Source organism: Microcaecilia unicolor, chromosome 1 (assembly GCF_901765095.1).
Source record: "Microcaecilia unicolor chromosome 1, aMicUni1.1, whole genome shotgun sequence".
NCBI classification, from domain to species: Eukaryota; Metazoa; Chordata; class Amphibia; order Gymnophiona; family Siphonopidae; genus Microcaecilia; species Microcaecilia unicolor.
In genome coordinates, this window is record NC_044031.1 from 78101482 (window position 1) to 78122393 (window position 20912).

General features: G+C 40.8%; 1 protein-coding gene across 5 annotated transcripts in view; it reads left to right on the forward strand.

Annotated features, from left to right (window-relative positions):
• The window catches only part of UBE3C (ubiquitin protein ligase E3C), a 362832-nt gene that overhangs the window by 170024 nt on the left and 171896 nt on the right, over positions 1-20912 (forward strand). For all 5 annotated transcript variants that reach the window (XM_030198632.1, XM_030198645.1, XM_030198654.1 and 2 more), the window contains exons 13-14: positions 9413-9570; positions 9698-9930. In XM_030198632.1, coding sequence (XP_030054492.1) covers positions 9413-9570; positions 9698-9930 — 391 coding nt within the window. The remainder of the gene's footprint in view (positions 1-9412; positions 9571-9697; positions 9931-20912) is intronic.

Sequence of the window (20912 nt, forward strand, 5' to 3'; positions counted from 1 at the left end):
ATTCCCTCAATTTGTACAAACAGTTGTATGCAGAAGTTTAAGGACCACCAGTCAAAATGAATGTGTCACAAAAGCCTATAAGAACAAGCTGACACATCCTCCATGTGGAACAAAATTAACCATGACATTTTTTTGAAATTTTTTTTTAAATTCATAATTGAAGAGCTCTAAGTCCAGTGCAACTAATATGGACTTAGTGGGTTTTGGAAATAAGCCCTTCAGTTACCATTTATATTTGCAGTTTTGTTGCAGGTTCAAAATACATGAAAATAAGGGGGAAAATAATAAATGTGAAGCATCTCAGATCCACTCACATAATGTGAATGTTTACATTAGTTGGTTGAGTAAGCTTATGTGAGTGGCTCTGAGATGCTTCACGTTATTTTGAAAACATCTGTTTGAAGTTAATTTGGTCTCCCTGACACAGTTGGAGCAAAACACCTGGTTGCACTACCCGCAAAAATATACTGCTTTTTAAGATAAGTACACTACAAGTCCAGAAATCCAAATCACCTGAGAATCCAGATCCGTTGAAACTGAGAAATCAAGACAACTTGAGAATCTGTACTTTTTGAAACTCAAATTATTTTCGGTACATGCAGCTGTAAAGGTGCAAGTGCGGGACCATTTCCCTTTGGTATCGCTCCTAGATCTGCTGGTCCCAGTCTCTCCACCATAGAAAGTTTATATCATAGGGGGCGAGACCGGCAAAGCTAGCAGTGATGTGCACAGGAAATGGTCCCATACCTGTGTCTCTAAATCTGCGTTTACAAAACTGATTGAGGACAGCAGAAAGAGGGTTAGTGGGATCAAAGGGAAATAATGGTGCTATTAAGGCTGCGAGTGCTTGGAACCTTCCTTTGCTTTTTGATGCTTAGTGCCCCCCCCCCCCCCCCATCCCTGTCCTCCTAATATGGTCTAATTCAATAAGACATAATATTTGAGTTTCTTTGTATGTTTTTCCTGTAAATGTACCTGTTTTAATAAATAAATCATGCTGTATTTGTTAAAGAATCAGTCAACAAAATTGCCTGCTCATCTCCTCTTTATTCTTCCTTAAATTTGAATTTTAAAAATACTGCCTGAGAATCTGGAAGATCCATAAGAACATCCAAAAGAACATAAGAGTAGCGATACTGGGTCAGACCAGTGGTTCATCTAGCCTAGTATCCTGTTTTTCAAACAGTGGCCAAGCCAGGTCACAAGTACCTGGCAGCAACATTCGATGCTACCAATCCCGGGGCAAGCAGTTTCTTCCCCATGTCTGTTTCCTTTTTTTCCAGGAATTTCTCCAAACCTTTTTTAAACCCAGATATACTAGCCACTGTTACCATATCCTACTACTACTACTACTACTACTATTTAGCATTTCTATAGCGCTACAAGGCGTACGCAGCGCTGCACAAACATAGAAGAAAGACAGTCCCTGCTCAAGGAGCTTACAATCTAATAGACAAAAAATAAATAAAGTAAGCAAATCAAATCAATTAATGTGAATGGGAAGGAAGAGAGGAGGGTAGGTGGAGGCGAGTGGTTACAAGTGGTTACGAGTCAAAAGCAATGTTAAAGAGGTGGGCTTTCAGTCTAGATTTAAAGGTGGCCAAGGATGGGGCAAGACGTAGGGGCTCAGGAAGTTTATTCCAGGCGTAGGGTGCAGCGAGACAGAAGGCGCGAAGTCTGGAGTTGGCAGTAGTGGAGAAGGGAACAGATAAGAAGGATTTATCCATGGAGCGGAGTGCACGGGAAGGGGTGTAGGGAAGGACGAGTGTGGAGAGATACTGGGGAGCAGCAGAGTGAGTACATTTATAGGTTAGTAGAAGAAGTTTGAACAGGATGCGAAAACGGATAGGGAGCCAGTGAAGGGTCTTGAGGAGAGGGGTAGTATGAGTAAAGCGACCCTGGTGGAAGACGAGACGGGCAGCAGAGTTTTGAACTGACTGGAGAGGGGAGAGGTGACTAAGTGGGAGGCCAGCAAGAAGCAGATTGCAGTAGTCTAAACGAGAGGTGACAAGGGTGTGGATGAGGGTTTTGGTAGAGTGCTCGGAAAGAAAGGGGCGGATTTTACGGATGTTGTAAAGAAAGAAACGACAGGTCTTGGCAATCTGCTGGATATGAGCAGAGAAGGAGAGAGAAGAGTCAAAGATGACCCCAAGGTTTCGAGCTGAGGAGACAGGGAGAATGAGAGAGCCATCAACAGAAATAGAAAACGGGGGGAGCGGGGAGGTGGGTTTGGGGGGGAAAATGAGAAGCTCGGTTTTGGTCATATTTAATTTCAGGTGGTGTTGAGACATCCAGACAGCAATGTCAGACAAGCACGCTGAAACTTTGGTTTGGATGCAAGGTGAGATATCAGGGGTAGAAAGGTAGATTTGGGAGTCATCAGCATAGAGATGGTAGGAAAAGCCATGGGATGAGATTAATGAACCAAGGGAAGAAGTGTAGATAGAAAAGAGGAGGGGACCAAGAACAGAACCCTGAGGTACGCCGACAGGCAGAGGGATAGAAGTAGAAGAGGATCCACCAGAGTGAACACTAAAGGTGCGGAGGGAGAGGTAGGAAGAGAACCAGGAAAGGACAGAGCCCTGGAATCGAAGTGAGGACAGGGTATCGAGAAGTATGCTGTGATCGACAGTGTCAAAAGCAGCGGAAAGATCAAGAAGAATGAGGATGGAATATTGACCTCTGGATTTAGCCAGTAATAGATCATTGGAGACTTTAGTAAGCGCAGTTTCGGTTGAGTGGAGAGGGCGAAAACCAGATTGTAGTGGGTCAAGAATAGCATGTGAGGAGAGAAAATCAAGGCAGCGGTGGTGAACAGCACGCTCAAGTAATTTGGAGAGAAAAGGAAGGAGGGAGATGGGTCGGTAATTAGAGGGACAAGTAGGGTCGAGTGAAGGCTTCTTAAGGAGAGGTGTGACCACAGCATGTTTAAAGGCAGCAGGGACAGTCGCAGTGGAAAGTGAGAGGTTGAGAATGTGACAGATAAAAGGAATAAGAGCAGGAGAGATGGCATTAAGAAGGTGGGTGGGAATGGAATCAGAGGAACAGGTAGTACATTTTGAGGAAGAAAGGAGAAGTGTAGTTTCCTCAATAGTAACTTCAGGAAAGGAGGAAAGGGAATGAGGGGAAGGAGAGAGAGGGGAACGGACTAGTGGAGGGAGAGGTGGTGAGGTAGAGAAAGCAAGGTTTATCTTTTGAACCTTGTTGTGAAAGAATTCAGCAAGGGTCTGAGGAGATAATGTTGGGGGAGGGGGCACCTTGAGGAGAGAGTTCAATGTGGTGAAGAGAAGTCGAGGATTAGAGCCAAGAGAGTTGGTCAGTTGGATATAATAATCCTGTTTGGCACGTAAAAGAGCAGATTGGAAGGAGGTCGGCAATGAGTTTCAAACCTTAACTATTCATTGAGTGAAAAAATATTTCCTCCTATTTGTTTTAAAAGTATTTCCATGTAACTTCCTTGAATGACTCCTAGTCTTTGTACTTTTGGAACAAGTAAAAAATCAATTTACTTATACTCATTCTACACTACTCAGGATTTTGTAGACCTCAATCATATCTCCCCTCATCTGTCTCTTTTCCAGACCAACGGAATTCCTGAGCAATCTGGATTTTTGGGCTTGTACTGTATTGTAAATTTATTTTTTGTGAACCGGTATTTATCACTATATTTTCACAAATTTGGTTGTTTTTGTCAAAACTCTTTCAAAACATTGTGCAATGATTATATCTTTTGGTGATGGCATCTTATTACTCTTTGTGATGTTGCCAAAATCACCTGTTATCAGCTCAATTAAAAATGTTCTTAATAGTATTTTGAGTGGTATTAATTTATTTTGGGAATGGAGGTTACATTTTTAATTGGGACACATTCAAAGTAAACAGAACAAGGAATATAGTAGCTGTAAAACTTTGTACACCCTTTTAAACAGCCTACAAACTTTTCCTGTAGTCTGCTTATAGTCTCTGTTCTTGGTTTTGGGATTTTTCCCACTCTTCTTTGCAGAATTCTTTTAGCTCAAATATTCTTAGGTGTACTTGCATGCACTGCATACTTGATATCTCCCACAGAGTTTCAGTAATAATCAAGTATGAGGGATGTGAAAGCTGTTCCAAAACATTTATATTTGTGTCCTGTAAGTTCTTCTTGGTTGATAAGGTCTTTTTGGTCTTCAAAATATCTAACTTCTTTTCAGCTTAAATTTTGTTTAGAATTTGTGCTGCAACGTAATAGCAGTTAACACTGCAATTAAAGCATTAATTACTAATTGCTATTAAAATAATCATGATTTTAACAATTTAATCACGTTGCAGCATCTCCTTTCTCCTCCAAACATCTCTTATTATTTATTAAAACTTAGTATACCACCTTTTTTCAGAACAAATCAAAGCAGTTTGCAAAAACAATTAGTAAAAATAGTGGTCATAAAATAGTGAGTGGAGTGGAAACGGGTACACGTGAATCGATTGTTTACTCTTTCGAAAAACACTAGGACTAGGGGGCACGCAATACAGCTACAAAGCAATAAATTTAAAATGAATCAAAGAAAATTTTTCTTCACTCAATGTGTAATTAAACTCTGGAATTTGTTACCAGAGAATGTAGTAAAAGCAGTTAACTTAGCAGAGTTTAAAAAAGGTTTAGATGGTTTTCTAAAGGAAGAGTCCATAGACCATTATTAAAATGGACTCGGGGAAAATCCACTGTTTATTTCCAAGATAAGCAGCATAAAATGTATTGCACTTTTGTGGGATCTTTCCAGGTACTTGTGACCTGGGTTGACCACTGTTGGAAACAGGATGCTGGGCTTGATGGACATTCAGTCTATCACAGTATGGCAATACTTATGTAATTAAAAGTACATAAGTACATAAGTAGTGCCATACTGGGAAAGACCAAAGGTCCATCTAGCCCAGCATCCTGTCACCGACAGTGGCCAATCCAGGTCAAGGGCACCTGGCACGCTCCCCAAACGTAAAAACATTCCAGACAAGTTATACCTAAAAATGAGGAATTTTTCCAGTCCATTTAATAGCGGTCTATGGACTTGTCCTTTAGGAATCTATCTAACCCCTTTTTAAACTCCGTCAAGCTAACCGCCCGTACCACGTTCTCCGGCAATGAATTCCAGAGTCTAATTACACGTTGGGTGAAGAAAAATTTTCTCCGATTCGTTTTAAATTTACCACACTGTAGCTTCAACTCATGCCCTCTAGTCCTAGTATTTTTGGATAGCGTGAACAGTCGCTTCACATCCACCCGATCCATTCCACTCATTATTTTATACACTTCTATCATATCTCCCCTCAGCCGTCTCTTCTCCAAGCTGAAAAGCCCTAGCCTTCTCAGCCTCTCTTCATAGGAAAGTCGTCCCATCCCCACTATCATTTTCGTCGCCCTTCGCTGTACCTTTTCCAATTCTACTATATCTTTTTTGAGATACGGAGACCAGTACTGAACACAATACTCCAGGTGCGGTCGCACCATGGAGCGATACAACGGCATTATAACATCCGCACACCTGGACTCCATACCCTTCTTAATAACACCCAACATTCTATTCGCTTTCCTAGCCGCAGCAGCACACTGAGCAGAAGGTTTCAGCGTATCATCGACGACGACACCCAGATCCCTTTCTTGATCCGTAACTCCTAACGCGGAACCTTGCAAGACGTAGCTATAATTCGGGTTCCTCTTACCCACATGCATCACTTTGCACTTGTCAACATTGAACTTCATCTGCCACTTGCACGCCCATTCTCCCAGTCTCGCAAGGTCCTCCTGTAATCGTTCACATTCCTCCTGCGACTTGACGACCCTGAATAATTTTGTGTCATCGGCGAATTTAATTACCTCACTAGTTATTCCCATCTCTAGGTCATTTATAAATACATTAAAAAGCAACGGACCCAGCACAGACCCCTGCGGGACCCCACTAACTACCCTCCTCCACTGAGAATACTGGCCACGCAATCCTACTCTCTGCTTCCTATCTTTCAACCAGTTCTTAATCCATAATAATACCCTACCTCCGATTCCATGACTCTGCAATTAACAGTCATACCAAGAAAACCACTCAAGAACCATTCAGATAATTTCCAGTGCTGTGAATTATCTACTCCCAACACCTGTCCTTGGCGAAATCCATCATTTTACCCGCTCTCCCATGCCAGCCTACTTTAAAGGTAGTCTTCTGTTGGTCCCCAGCAATGACAGTATTGCACATATGCTGCCTGCATACTGGTCTGAAGCTTTCCCGCTGACCTGTCCCACCCATTCAGAAACAGGAAGTGATGTCAAAGGAGGCAAGACAGGCCTGAGGGAAAGCTTTGGAGCAGACTGCAGACAGTGTATATGCAACACTGCCACTGCCGGGGACCAACAGAAGACCACCTTTAAGGTAGACCAACGGGGGAGGGGGAGATTGAGAGGCAAGGCAGATGCTGAACCTTGATTTGGGGAAGAGGAGTGAGCTGCAGACCAGTGAGCACAACTGGAAGGTCCACCGTTGGAAGTTATAGCTGAGGTAGTGAGTTCCAGTAGACACAAGAAGAGGGTGGTTCTGCTCACCATCATGTTTGTGATGCTGCTCATGGGTGTGAAGGGGAGAGAGGAAGAGGAGATGAACAATGGGGAAGAGAGAGAATGGACCCCTGGAAAGAAAGAGATAATGGACCTGGGGGAAGAGGAGAGGGAGGGAAGGAAGAAAGGTAGAGATGTTGGATCTGGGAGTGGGAGGGAGGTTGAGCCCTTGGGAGATGGGATTTGATACACTGCACTTCAGTGTTTACAATCAAAATGGTTTACATATTATATACAGGTACTTATTTTGTACTGGGGGCAATGGAGGTTTAAGTGACTTGCCCAGAGTTACAAGTTGCTGCAGTGGAAAAAAAGGGCAAAGTTTAGTCACAATTAATCGCACAAGGTAATTTAATCGAAATGCAGCACTTTTATAACATTTATTTATTTATTTTATTTATTTATGGTTCATTTCTACCCCACATATATTGATATTTAGTTGAATCCATTAATCTTTTCCCCTGTACAATATTTCATTTGCCTCTGGCTGCAAGAAAAATCCAAACCATAGTAGATTCTTCCCTGTGCTTAAAGTTGCCAAGGTGTTTTTTTTGCTTCAAATGGTTTATCCTTTTTTCCCAAATACATCATCTCTAATTGTGGCCGAACACTTCCATTTTTGTTTCATCAGTTCAATGCATTTTGGGGTCCTTTTATTTAAACTGCAACAAAAAGTGGCCTTAACTTGCCCTTAAGCAGGATTTTTCCCATATGCTAAGGCCATTTTTTAGCACAGCCATAAAAATGGCCTTTTATATACAGCCATGACCTTCAGTCTGATAAGTCATCAAGACTAAAACGCTAAGTAAAATGACATTTTTTTGTCTTAGTGATATGGTAGAAGCAACTGAAATAACGCAATTGAAATAACTAAATATTCAAAAGACATATAGTCCTAGACCGATGACGAGAAAGGTGAGAGTCAGTCACCATATGTGAAAAGATAAATGGTGTACCGCCAGTTAATGGAGGTCCTCCTCTGTTGGTCTGAAGATAATACACTTGCATAACAGTGATCACTCATATAGTTCTATATAGTATATAACATTTTGATTACTGTCTCTATATCTATAAAGTGGGCATTGATTGATACTTTTATATTAATGGCCATGTGTAAATGTTGCCATTAAAATGTTTTACTGTGTGAGCACTTGCCGCTACCCATTTTGTAGGCAGTAAGAGCTCAGAGTATTTCTGCACTAACCAGTTATCGCATGGTAATATAGCTTTTCGAACTGATTAGCACAGGAATGCCCACTCCTCGCTTCCTGACAATGCCCCCTTAAAAGAAAAAGTTTAAATATTTATTTTAGTGCGCTCTCTAATTTTGGCATTTACTGCAGGATGCCTGATTGTATTCTGCAGTATGCCATTTTAAGCTACATTTGGTGTGCGTTAGAATGTAATGCAGATTAGTAAAAGGGCTCCTTTGTTCCTAAAGGTTTCTTGCTCATCAAGGTTTTCTTTTGCATACTTTGGATGACAACTTTTGTAATGAGTTGTGGAAAAGATTTTCTTCTGGTAACTCTCCCATTCTGCTCATTGAGTAAGCAGTGTTGTACTGTGGACCTCTGGACAGCTGCTTCAGTATCGGCTAAACTTTTCAGCAAGTCATGTAAATTGATCTGTGTTCTGTTTTTCAAATGTGACAAGTTTTGGGATACCAGATTTTTCTTGTTTTTCCAGCTCTTGCCTTATCTTGAGGAGTTCATATAACTTACATATTGTAATAATGTATTCAAACAGTAAAATTGTTAGCTGGAAGCATTGAGATTTCTTAATAGCCTTCCGGTGTTTTGTAAGAGTTGAATTGTCTTCCTTTCCAAATTCATAGGCAGCTTCTTAGAGAATCCCATGGTTCTTGATAGTAGAGCAGCATTCGCAAGCAGAGAGGTTAGAAGGATCATAGTATTCAACCATGAAATTGTTTTCACCAGACTAATTAAAGGCCTAAGAAGTCAATCAACTTTTTAGGTATTAACAACATTAAAGAAAACCCCAGTAATAATAAATGTTTATATTTATTAAAATTCTTATATACCAATATACAGTACAAATGAATAACTGATCTAAGCGGTTTACATAGAAACTTATTGCTTCCTCACCAAATCCCTCAGACTCTATATGGCATTGTCACCCACCTTTCAACTCAAAGATTGGAAATTCCTTCATCTATACAATTTTCAACAGATTCTCTTGCCAATTATTGTTCATCTAAAATGGAACATCTTAGAAAATCTTTCAGTTAATGCTATCTTTCTAACCCCTGTTTTATCTGCTCAGGAACACTTCGTCTATAAAAGGGAACTCCTTTCATATCCCAAGTCTTCAAGATGTATCGTCTGTCCTTTCTTCAATGAGACTTACTACTTCACCTGTAGATCCTTTAATGTCTACCTGGCTAAAACTTACTGATCATGGTCTTCTTCCCCTGATCTTACAGATGGTGACACAGAGCCTCACAAACAATGCAGGAACTCATACACCTTCAGTTAAATCATTGAGGCATATTTTCAAAGCACTTAGCCTTTCAAAGTTCCATAGAAACCTATGGAACTTTGGAAGGCTAAGTGCTTTGAAAATATGCCTCTATGTCAAGCATCCTTGTTGGGCAGACGGGATTGTCCGTACAGGTCTTCATCTGTCGTCATTTACTATGTTACTATAATTGTTGCACACGTTCTAGCAAGGCTAGTGGAAGTGAGAATGACTGTCATGTAATTTCAAACCTAATTTCAGTATTGTATAATCTGTCTCATTGGTAGTTGCACACTCTTGATGGAAGAAAAGTATTTCATTTAATTGGCTCATTTTTTTTTAATGTATTTCAAGGTCTACAGTACCACTGATTCAGATGATATCAAGAGGATCTCCCATGTCTTTAGATGATTCCAATCGGATCATCCCCCTTTTTTATCTTTTTAGCTCACTGTTCAGTCACTCGCTTATTTCTATACATGATAATGAGTTCTTTGGCGATCCCATAGAAGGTAAGACTTGACTCTTAAATATTTACTGCTTTCTTCTGTGTAAATGTACAAAAAGCTACATTTTAGACATTGAATTGAAAAATATTGAATTGGAAGTGCATGTGTGTTAACTTCCAATATACTCTAGTTGCAGGTCAGAGACAATCATCAATGATGCCTTTCAGTTTGGAAGAGCTAGTAATTTTGTCCCGCTACCTTAGAGATGCATGTTTAGGAATCATCAAGTTGGCATATCCTGAAACAAAGCCGGAAGTGCGTGAGGAGTACATTGCAGCATTCAAAAGTGTTGGTGTCACAACCAATATAGAAATGCAACAACGTATACAAGCAGAACAAAAGCGATGGATTCAGCTGTTTAAGGTATGCGGGTTAAAGACCACACACTGTGCAGTAATAATATGATCAAAGATGTCAGTGGGTTGTCAAGTGTTTTCATAGCAATACTGCATATAAAACAAGAGACTGAGATACTAATTCATACTGGAACTTTCTTATTGGGAAACAATCCATGGATAGCTGGTACTGCATGACAGTTATTTTAATATCGTTGTCTCATCACTTGCTTGTCTGATCCAGTCATTAGAACTTACACCATTATGTACTGATGCTATTCAGTTTTGTTTTTTTTATCAATAGCATTTTACCATTTGGCATCAAGTATATAACCTTGAATAGAAACTAGGAAAACAGAGTCTTGAGTCACTCCAAAATTAAAAAAAAAAGACAGACTTTAGAGCCAAGTCCACAAACATCTGAAGGGGCATGATTAAGCTAGCAAAATTTAGGAGAACCTAAAAAGAAATGAAACCATCAAGGTATAGCGAGGAAGGCGCTACAATAGCCTAATTGGGAGATATAATTATTACTCCAATATTAAAGAGTACAAAGAGTTCAGTGGGGTCAGTTTCAAACTGCAGGCCTATTGCTTCGATTCCGATGTTTGTGAAATAAATGGCGGGGATAGTTGCTCAATTATCATATTTGAAGCAGCATAATATCCTTTTTTCACAACCAGGGTTTCGATCTAATTTTAGTACAGAAACTGTAATGGGTGTATTATTTGATACAGTTCAATTTTGGCTTAGTGAAGGGAAAAAGTCCTTGCTCCTTCAGTTTGATTTATCGAGTGCATTTGATTTGGTTTACTTTGATATGCTCCTGCGGATTTTAGATGCTGTTGAGATTTCAGGTATGATAAGATCTTGGTTCCATGGCTTCCTTTTCTGCAGAAGATAGAGGTAAAATGTTAGGTGATTTAGAGGGGCATAATGGAACAGAAACGCCTATCTCCATGGGCGTTAATCTCCGAGAACGGGTCCGTGAAGGGGCGGACCGAACCGTATTATCGATAAAAAATAGACGCCCATGTTTTATTCGCCAATGTGTGAGCTGGGCGTTTTTGCTTTTCAGCGATAATGGAAAAGCAAAGTGCCCAGCTCAAAAACGAATAAATCCAAGGCATTTGTTCGTGGGAGGGGCCAGGATTCGTAGTGCACTGGTCCCCCTCACATGCCAGGACACCAACCGGGCACCCTAGGGGGCACTTTTACAAAAACAAAAAAACAGGTAAAAGAGCTCCCAGGTGCATAGCACCCTTCCATTGTGTGTTGAGCCCCCCAAATCCCCCTCAAAACCCACTGCCCACAAGTCTACACCATTACTATAGCCCTAAGGGGTGAAGAGGGGCACCTACATGTGGGTACAGTGGGTTTGGGGGGGTTGGACGACTAATAAGCATTAAGCAGCACAATTGTAACAGGTAGGGGGGATGGGCCTGGGTCCACCTGCCTGACGTCCACTGCACCCCCTAACAACTGCTCCAGGGACCTGCATACTGCTGCCTGGGAGGAGGGTATGACATTTGAGGGTGAAAATAAAAAGTTGTGAAACATCATTTTTTTGTGGTGGGAGGGGGTTAGTGACCACTGGGGGAGTCAGGGGAGGTCATCCCCGATTCCCTCTGGGGGTAATCTGGTCATTTAGGGCACTTTTTGGGGCCTTATTCGTGAAAAAACAGGGTCCAGGAAAAGTGCCCTAAATTCTAGCTACAAACGCATCCATTATCGGCGAAGGGTGCCCATCTCTGTTCGGGTGATAACCACGCCCCAGTTCCGCCTTCGACACGCCTTCGACACGCCCCCGTCCACTTTGTCCGCATCCGCGACGGAGTGCAGTTGAAAGCGTCCCAAATTCGGCTTTTGATTATACCGCGTTATTCGTTTTTGTGAGATAAACGCCCATCTCCCGATTTAGGTCGGAACTTGGGCGTTTTTCTCGTTCGATTATAAGCTGGGATTTAGTCAAACTATTGGAGTAATGTTTGCGGTGTCCCACAAGGATCTCTGCTATCTCCCTTATTATTTAATGTGTATATACATACGTTGTGTTTTGAATTGGAGAAATTAGGGATTGTGACCTTTAGTTATGCAGATGGCATAACCATTCTTCCTTCAATTCAAAAAGATGTTGCTGCCAAATTGCCTATTGTGCAATTGATATTCCATACTGTCGAGCATTGGATGATGGTGCATAGATTAAAATTAAACACAGAAAAGACAAAGCTGTTGCTGATCAATGGCTTTGGAGGGCCTATGGAGTCCAGCATTGCAATTGGTCAAGAAGTTTATTCATTCTCCTCCTCAGTGAAGATTTTGGGAGTGATGCTGGTTCTATGGACGCTTTGAAGCCTCAGGTTAATAAGACGGTACAAAAATCGTTCATTCTTATGCGAAAACTGCATTGTATTAGCAAATTCTTTCATACTTATTAGTTTCGGCTACTGGTTCAAGCTTTGCTAATGAGTTCTTTGGATTACTGTAATGTTATTAATTTAGACTGTTCTCAAGTTCTTATTTATAAGTTACAGACAATCCAGAATACAGCGTTAAGGTTGATTTTTTTTTTTCTCTAAAAGATTTTGATCATTTATCAGAATATTATTCTAAAGTTCATTGGTTGTGAGTAGCTGCAAGGGTCTTTTTCAAATTAGCCTGTTGGATGTACAAGATTTCTTATGGTCTAGCTCCTGTTTATGTGACTCTGTTTTGCTTTGTCAAATACTATTCGTGTTTCCAGATCTATCAATTTATTCTCCTTTTCATCAGTGATGGGTAAAGTAAGAAAGAAATGCATAGACTTCCTGCTCTCTTATCAGGCAGCTAAATTAAGTAAGATGTTTCTCCTTTGATAATTCAGGAGTTGATGCACTTTTTAGATGATTGCTTAAGACTTATCTATTTAGGATCCATGGAAGAAAGTGACTGTATTAGGCTTGCTGATTTTTTTTGTTGTATTTCCTGGAATGTCCAATTCTCTTTGTATGTAGTCCACAGTGAACTGCAAAGTACTGCGGACTATAAGAACAAAGTGTTATGTTCTTGAACCCACCCTATGCTGATACCACACTATGAGAATCTACAAAAGTATGAAATTAAACAGAATCAGAGAAGACATACTACTTATTCTGATATCTAACTAGACATTTTCAGGGAAATTACAAAAGATAATAAGCGCAAAGAGCCAAAACTTCTTGTCGCATAGTAGTAAACTTATTCCTTCACGCCTGTGGAACTGTACAGAGATCAGGAAAAATCCAAATTTTTTTCTACATCTTCAAATAAAAAATTATCTTAGTATCTCTAAAGGCAGCATAAGTCACATGGTGTGTTGCTCTTCTTAACTCTTCACTCCCTGAATTTTCTAACAGTCCAGAAACATCTAAGCTATCAGGGACATTGCCTGGTTTTGCCCTAGTGGGCAAGTAGAATTTTGTTTATAGGTGGAAGAAAATCTTGTTTAGTTTCTAAAACTTCTGGAAGATATGTCTTTAAAAGATCAATTAGTTGTTCTGAAAGTCTTTTAAGAAAATTGAGCACTCTCAATGCTCTTGATCTATTTTCCAATGTATCCAGTTTCGTATGTACTTCATGCTTCTCTTGAACAAGACCATTTTGAATAGTTGTCAGTGTCCCATTTCTTTGCTCCAGTGTCACCACATGCTTTACATTCCATTAATCTTTTCTCTAAGACTGTTAACAGTGTATGTTTCCAGCCAAACTTTCACTGAGGCAGAAACGGAGGCCAATACAGCTTATGAGTCTGTTATGTGGGCTGGCTTTTCAATAGTGGGGTGCCTACGAAGTTTAGCTAGTTCATTAACAGCTGATGACACTTTTGCAGGACTTAACCCTCACTAAGCTTCACTTGTGCTCCAAGTTTCTCCAGTTTGACATTCCAGCACTGAAGGAGCAAATCTCCTCTCCAAAGTTTTTGTATATGCCTGTGATGGTGTCCCTACAGTTATCACAGTGCCAACGCTGCTTGCCTCCTCTCTTCACTCCCTGGAAACACTTCCTTCAATGTGACTCAGTTCAGCAGGATTTGCAGCAAAACACCCTGTATCTAAATGGGGCAGTCTAGTCCTCTCCTCTTCCAGGGATAGTGTGTCCTCTAGCTGAGAGTTAGGGAGGCTCTCTATCCCTCCCAAACCATCGAACTCACTGAAGTGTTCAGAAATTGTGGTTTCACAAGAGAATACTCAAAGGAAACGGAGGAGCCTCTAGATTTTCCCTTCCTTGTTGACATCTTTAAAAAATATATATACACACACACACACATATATATATATGTAACAAGAAAGGGAAACAGGTTACATTCATTAACTCCTCAAGTGACTCCTCAGGAGAAGAAATAAGCTCTAAACCGGTAGGAATGGTAGATAGGACTATGATACAAACACATGCACCTAATTCTACTTTTTTAGGGGCAACCGATCAAACTCCGGTCGAAGCATCTGCTTCGATGGTGGTTCGATCGAAAAGACAGAAGAAAATCAATCTATAGTTTTTAATTTGTCTACTAAGGTTCTTAGTCCTGCCCAGATTCAAGTTCTTAGTATGGGTTTAACGTTTGTACCCATGCAATTTCATAACACTTTTGATATACGAGTTAGTTTACACAATTTTTTTTTAGAAAATTGTGTTTAAGACTGCATTTTGGGAGTGATGAGATACAAGATAATGAGATGCAATGTGATGAAAACTATACGTTTCTTCAGAAATATTGGCTACCATTGACTTGGCTACCGCATGGACCTATTGATTCAGCAATAGCCACGTTTCAACAATGGGTTTTGCATGATTTGGAAAGATTAGAACAGGTTGGAAGGTTGAATCAGCGGAACTTATCGCACTCACATTACCAGGCAATCAAGGAGTTACAAGAAGATAAGAATATAGTAGTGCTAAGGGCAGATAAAGGGGGAGGTGTGGTGGTGCAGGATGTTAAGAATTATATGACTGAAGCTGTTAGACAGTTGAGTGATACAATATTCTATGAAGGTTTGAAAGAAGATCCTACTGTTTACTTTCAAGCACAAGTGTATGCTCTACTAAAGAAAGCAGTTGATGATGGAACCATATCGATTCAAGAATTTCAATATCTATTTAAACAACATCCTAAGATTCCAATGATTTATTTTTTACCCAAAATTCATAAAGATAAATACAGACCCCCTGGTCGCCCTATAGTCTCTGGTTGTGAGTCACTTTTTGAACCCCTGTCTCAGTTTCTCGATTTTCACCTCCGTCCATGTATGGAAAAAATTAAATCCTTCGTTAAAGATTCGGGTCGTTTGTTACAGCTATTACAGCAGATAAAAATACCCGATGATGTTCAGATCCATCTAGTAACGTTGGATGTAACATCTTTATACACTAATATTCCACAGGGGGAAGCAGTGCAAATGGTTGAAGATCTTTTAAGAACACTTCCTTTGTCGGTGGCGAAAATTGAGCTACTGAAGGGGATAGCTAAGCTTGTGATTTTTCAAAATTACTTTAAATTTTGTGATTCATTTTTTCATCAGATAAAAGGTGTGGCCATGGGAGCTACTGTTGCTCCCACGGTAGCATGCCTATATATGAATGTTTTGGAAGAACAGTCAATATATCCATCTAACCATTTTGAGGGAGTTATGACCTGGTTGCGGTATATAGATGATATACTGCTGATTTGGAGTGGTTCTGAGGAGTCACTAAAGGAATTTTTGGAATACCTAAATATGATTAATGCACATATTAAATTTGTGCATCATATTGGCGGTCATACTGTTAATTTTCTGGATGTCAATATTAGTGTGGATAAGGGCAGGTTTATTACTAAAGCATTTTGCAAAGATACAGATAGGAACACCATTCTTCACTATTGCAGTCACCACCCACAAATGTTAAAAAAATAGCATCCCTGCTAGTCAGCTATTGCGAATTCGCAGATTATGTAGCTCTCGTGATGAATTTAAATCTCAAGCTAATCAGATGGTAGAAAGGTTTGCTCAACGAGGCTATCCTTGGAGAATTTTAAGAAAAGCTACAAAAAGAGCGTTTAACTTTCACAATGAATGGTGTCAATCTAGGAAACAAAAATTAAAGCATGACCCATTAACTTGTGTTTTGCCTTATACCCAAAGATCTAATGAGATCATTCAAATTATTAAAAAACATTGGCCATTACTTACCATTCATGAGGAATTTAAAAATAATCCACGTTTTGCCTTCTCTAGAGGTATAAATCTGGGTGAGTTTTTTAGCCCTAATAGGAATTGGGTAGATGTTAGTGATAAGAACAGTGGTGGTCACGGGATATGTGGTCATTGTGTGTATTGTAAATTTGCGATGCAAGTTCAATCTGTGGAAATCCCTCACTCTAATGGCAGGAAATACATACTGAGAGAAGTGTCTGATTGTGACACAAAAAATTGTATTTATGGTATTCAATGTCCATGCCAGCTTTGGTATATTGGACAAACAACTCAAAAAATTAAAGCAAGAATTGCTCAACACTTGAGCAGTTTACATACAGGTCGCAAGGAGGCTCCTATTGTTACTCATTGGCAATTAAAGGGTCATAATGTCCAAGATTTGCGGTTTGTAGTACTTAGCCAAGTTAGACCTAAGAATGGGGGTAATATTCCTTTAATGCTGTTACGTAAGGAGCAGCGTTTGATTTTCAGGTGGGATACGGTCACTCCTCACGGTCTTAACAAGGAAATAGAATGGCTGAGCCTCTAATTGGTGATGGATAAATACTGAATCCTGATACAGGTTTATGCGCATGTGTGGGCGTCCTGAGTGACGACCTAGTGAATGACTGGTCTCGAGTGCCCAACAGTCTGTGATAGCCGGTAAGCATGGTCTTATTTGTTTAGAAATATGGAGAATGTGTAATAGAGAGTGAATTATATACTGTTGTTCATTTAGATTGTGACCCCTGAAGACGCTCGGAGGAGCGAAACACGTACGTGTTTGTATGAATGAATGAAGAATGAATGGTTGTTTGTGGGTTTTAATAAATAATGAACAACAATATGAATATGTAAAATGTGTAATAATGAAATAAAGATTTATAAGTATTAATAGTTGTATTAGAATTTGCTTGTATGCTTTGCAACAACTATTTTAAGAAATTATACCTTAAATAGGTGTATATATATATATATATATATATATATATATATATATACATATATACACACACATATACATACATAATACATATATACACACACACACAGTGCAATTCGCTTAAGTGCAAGTGTCTGGGACCAAAGAAATACATGCAGTTAACCGGAGCGTGCACTTTACCGTTGTGACCCAAAGAAGCTTGACATCTGATAAACGTATATTAAGTACTGTTTATTATACGTACAGTATACAGTCTCCGTTAACTGATGTTATACAGTCTCCGTTAACTGATGTTAGGCTTACTTGAAGTAATCAGTCATAGTCCTCTGTACACTATTGTGTCTGTGAGTTCCATAGACTACGACTGCCAGACGGTAAAAACTGTCATAGCACTGACATCCAGTGGCCTCCAGGTGTTGAGACTCTCCAGCGCTCTTGCAAAAGTGACAGGAGTTTGTTGAATTTCGTCAGCATGTGCCTCGCTACTCATTTCATCATCTGTTTCATCATCAGCTGTTGCCTGTGTGTAGGCGCATATCTCGACATCAGTGCTGTCGTCAGCAGTTTGTAGCTCGTAATCAACAGCTACATAGTGATGAAACTCTTCTTCAGTAACACTGGCTGGGATGTCAATAGCCTGTTCATCTGACTCGTTTGCAACAGCAGCATCTGTTTCGTCCCTCTCCACATCCTTGACAAAGCTTGCCCGCTTGTAGCAGTTCACAATGGTTGCCTGTGTAACATGATTCCAGGCTTCTTTCTGCATATGTAGGGAATCAAACAGTGATAGATTACGAGCCAGTTTGACAGCACGTTTATCCTTGCCAGTCTGGTCATCCATAATGCTCATCAGATGACGTAGCACAAGAGCCCGATAATGTTGTTTGAAATTGGCTATTATGCCCTGATCCATAGGTTGGATCAGAGAGGTAGTGTTTGGGGGCAGGAAGACCACCTTGACGTTAGACAGCCTGACATCATCACTGTGTGCAGCACAATTATCACAAAGCAACAAAATCTGACGCTTTTGTGTCCGCATTCTATTGTATAACTTCTTTAGCCACTGCTTCCAAATTTCCCCAGTCATCCATGAATTTGCGTTAGCCTCGTATGACACAGGAAGTCGCTTAACATTGTTGAAGCAACGGGGCTGTTTGCTCTTTCCAATGACGAGGGGTTCCAACTTCTCACTCCCCATCCATATTGCAAAGGAGGATCGTCAGTTGGTCCTTCAATGTTTTACTTCCTGTAGTTTCAGTTTGTTTGAATGCAAGTGTTCCATCAGGAATCGCTCGCCAGTAGAGACCGTTCTTGTCAGCATTGAAAATGTCACAAGGTGCAAACTCGTTCAAGATGGTAGGAAGAACTGAAACAACCCAATTTTCAGCACCAAAGTCATCAGCGTCTTGTTTTTCACCATGCTGTTTCTTTAATTTTATGTTGTTCCTCTCCTTCAATCTTTCCAACCAGCCAACAGTGGCTTTGAATTCAATTAGTCCAAGACTTTCAGCTAGCTAATTAGCTTTCTCCATAAGCAGTGGACCACTGACAGGAAACTGTCTGCTCCTGACTTGAGAAAACCACCGAAGAAGAGCATCTTCTACATCCTCAGCTTTTCCCGCCTGTTTTCATTTCCTGTGTGGATTTGTATTGTTTTGCCAGTCTTCCAGAAGCTGATCTTTCTGCGTCAAGATACGTGAAATTTGACTGGGATTGACACCATATTCTTTAGCAATAGATGCTTGACTTTGTTTTCTAATTTTTTAAGAACTTCTATTCGTTCAGCCAGTGTTAAAGTCTTACAGTTATGCGATGACAACAACGACGACGATTCTGGTGTACACTCTAACAACTTTCTTTTGCTTATTCTGCCTGTGGCAGTTAACCAACGAGATTTCAAATTTACCGCCCCTTTGTCACGTGCCAATCGGCTTCCATATTCCGTGCCTGCGCTTATGCGGAGTCTTTCCTGCAGAGGAGCGGCCTTACACCATGCATATAAGCGAATCTTGCACTTATACACACACACACATAGATACATAAATACACAGAGAGAGAGCGCAGTAGTTATGTGAGTTTATAGTAGTGTTTAGGATCGTGATTGTATATCATGCATGATGCGAAGGTGGATGTATGTGCATAAATTTATTAACAGAGGAACATATAATGTGCAATGATTGGTTCCTCTGATTCAGCCAATTACCTATCTATATAAATAATTCTCACCCAGTAATTCTTAGCACCACTCACTGTCACTCCACCATTCCCTGCCCCTCACCCCTCACTGTCACCACTCACCTGCCCCCAGCCACGCCTCTTCCGCACATAATTTGCAAGGCCAACGTTCTAAGTGAAGCTGCACTTCCGGAATGTGAGGCGGCATAGATCGGAATGTGTCCCCACAAGTGTCCGCCCCGCCCTCGCGTCTGAACGTCGTGACGTCCCCATGACGTCAGAACACCATCGCCGCCCTGCCCCGCCCTCGCATCAACACGTCGAGGGCGGCTGAACACAACACACACTACAAATGCCGCCGCGAATGCCGCTTTGCAGCCCCTACAAACAACATTGGAGCCCGCCCCGCCCTCGCGTTTACACATCGAGGGCGCGAGAGGACTTCCACAGCCTTCATCTGCACCTCAGAGGACCGCAACGGCGACAGCGAACAAAATGCAGCGGCGGTAGGTAAACAAGGTGGACTCCTTCCTCCACCACTTCAGACACAACAGACGACATGCTAAGCACGACTGACATCACTCCCCTTCACTCGGCAGGCAGGCAGGCAAAGAAGCAGGGAGGGAAGGGGGGAGGAGCGACACCCTGCCACACACTCTCATTCACACACACACACACACACACACACTCTCTCTCTCTCTCTCTCTCTCTCTCTCTCTCTCTCTCTCACAAACACACTTGCCCACAATCACTCTCTCTCAGTCACAAACACACACACACACACATATATATATACATATATATGTATATATATATATATATATATGTATATATATGTATGTATATATGTATATGCAATGAAAATATACAAAATAGAGAGAACCTCAAACTGGAGAGTGTTACTTATCTTGACTTGTATGGATGACTAATTTCCCCTCTAGTCATATCCAGTCCTTCAACATACACTCTTATTCTGGTTCACCTCAGTCCTGCATGTTCCTAAAATAGTGAATCTAAAACATGGCACCTTCAGTATACATCACCATTCATTCAGAGTCCCCTTGACTGTTGTCAAGTTTCACAATGAAGCTTCCTCAAAAGGAAACCTGCTGTAGCAATAATATCAAAATGTAATAATATAAATGGTATCAAGCGAGTTCCTATCCGGTTTCCACCCTCCAATTTCTCCCCGGCACAATTCCCACCAAGTACTCTCCCCCTCCCCCTGGATATTTCCCACCCTCCCTAGCCTGCAGCTTCTTTCTTGTATCGGGTCCCATAAGTCATGGTGGTGCTGCCTTTTTTTTTTTTTTTTTTAACATCGTCTGAAACAACGTTAGAGCATCATATGGATGTACACAGAGGACGTATAATAACAGGATAACTTTGCATAGGTAGAGTAGTAATTTGTTATAAATTGTAATCAGTGTGAGAGGCTAAATTAGGTTGAAACCTAGTTTGGGGGGGTGTAGGGGGCATTACCCCCCCCCCCCCAACGCACACACGTGAACTGCATGTCTGCAATGAGAAAGGGATGTGTAAAAGATAATGTTGGGGGGGGGGGGGTGTACTGGCCCCTCAAACGATGTGGAAGAGAATAGGGAGTGAGATTATTTGACCTAATGTGTGTTTTTGGGTTATGGGTGGGAATTGTCCTCCCTGGTGTGGTGGGAATTGTCCAGATGGGAATTGTTGGGTGGGAACTGT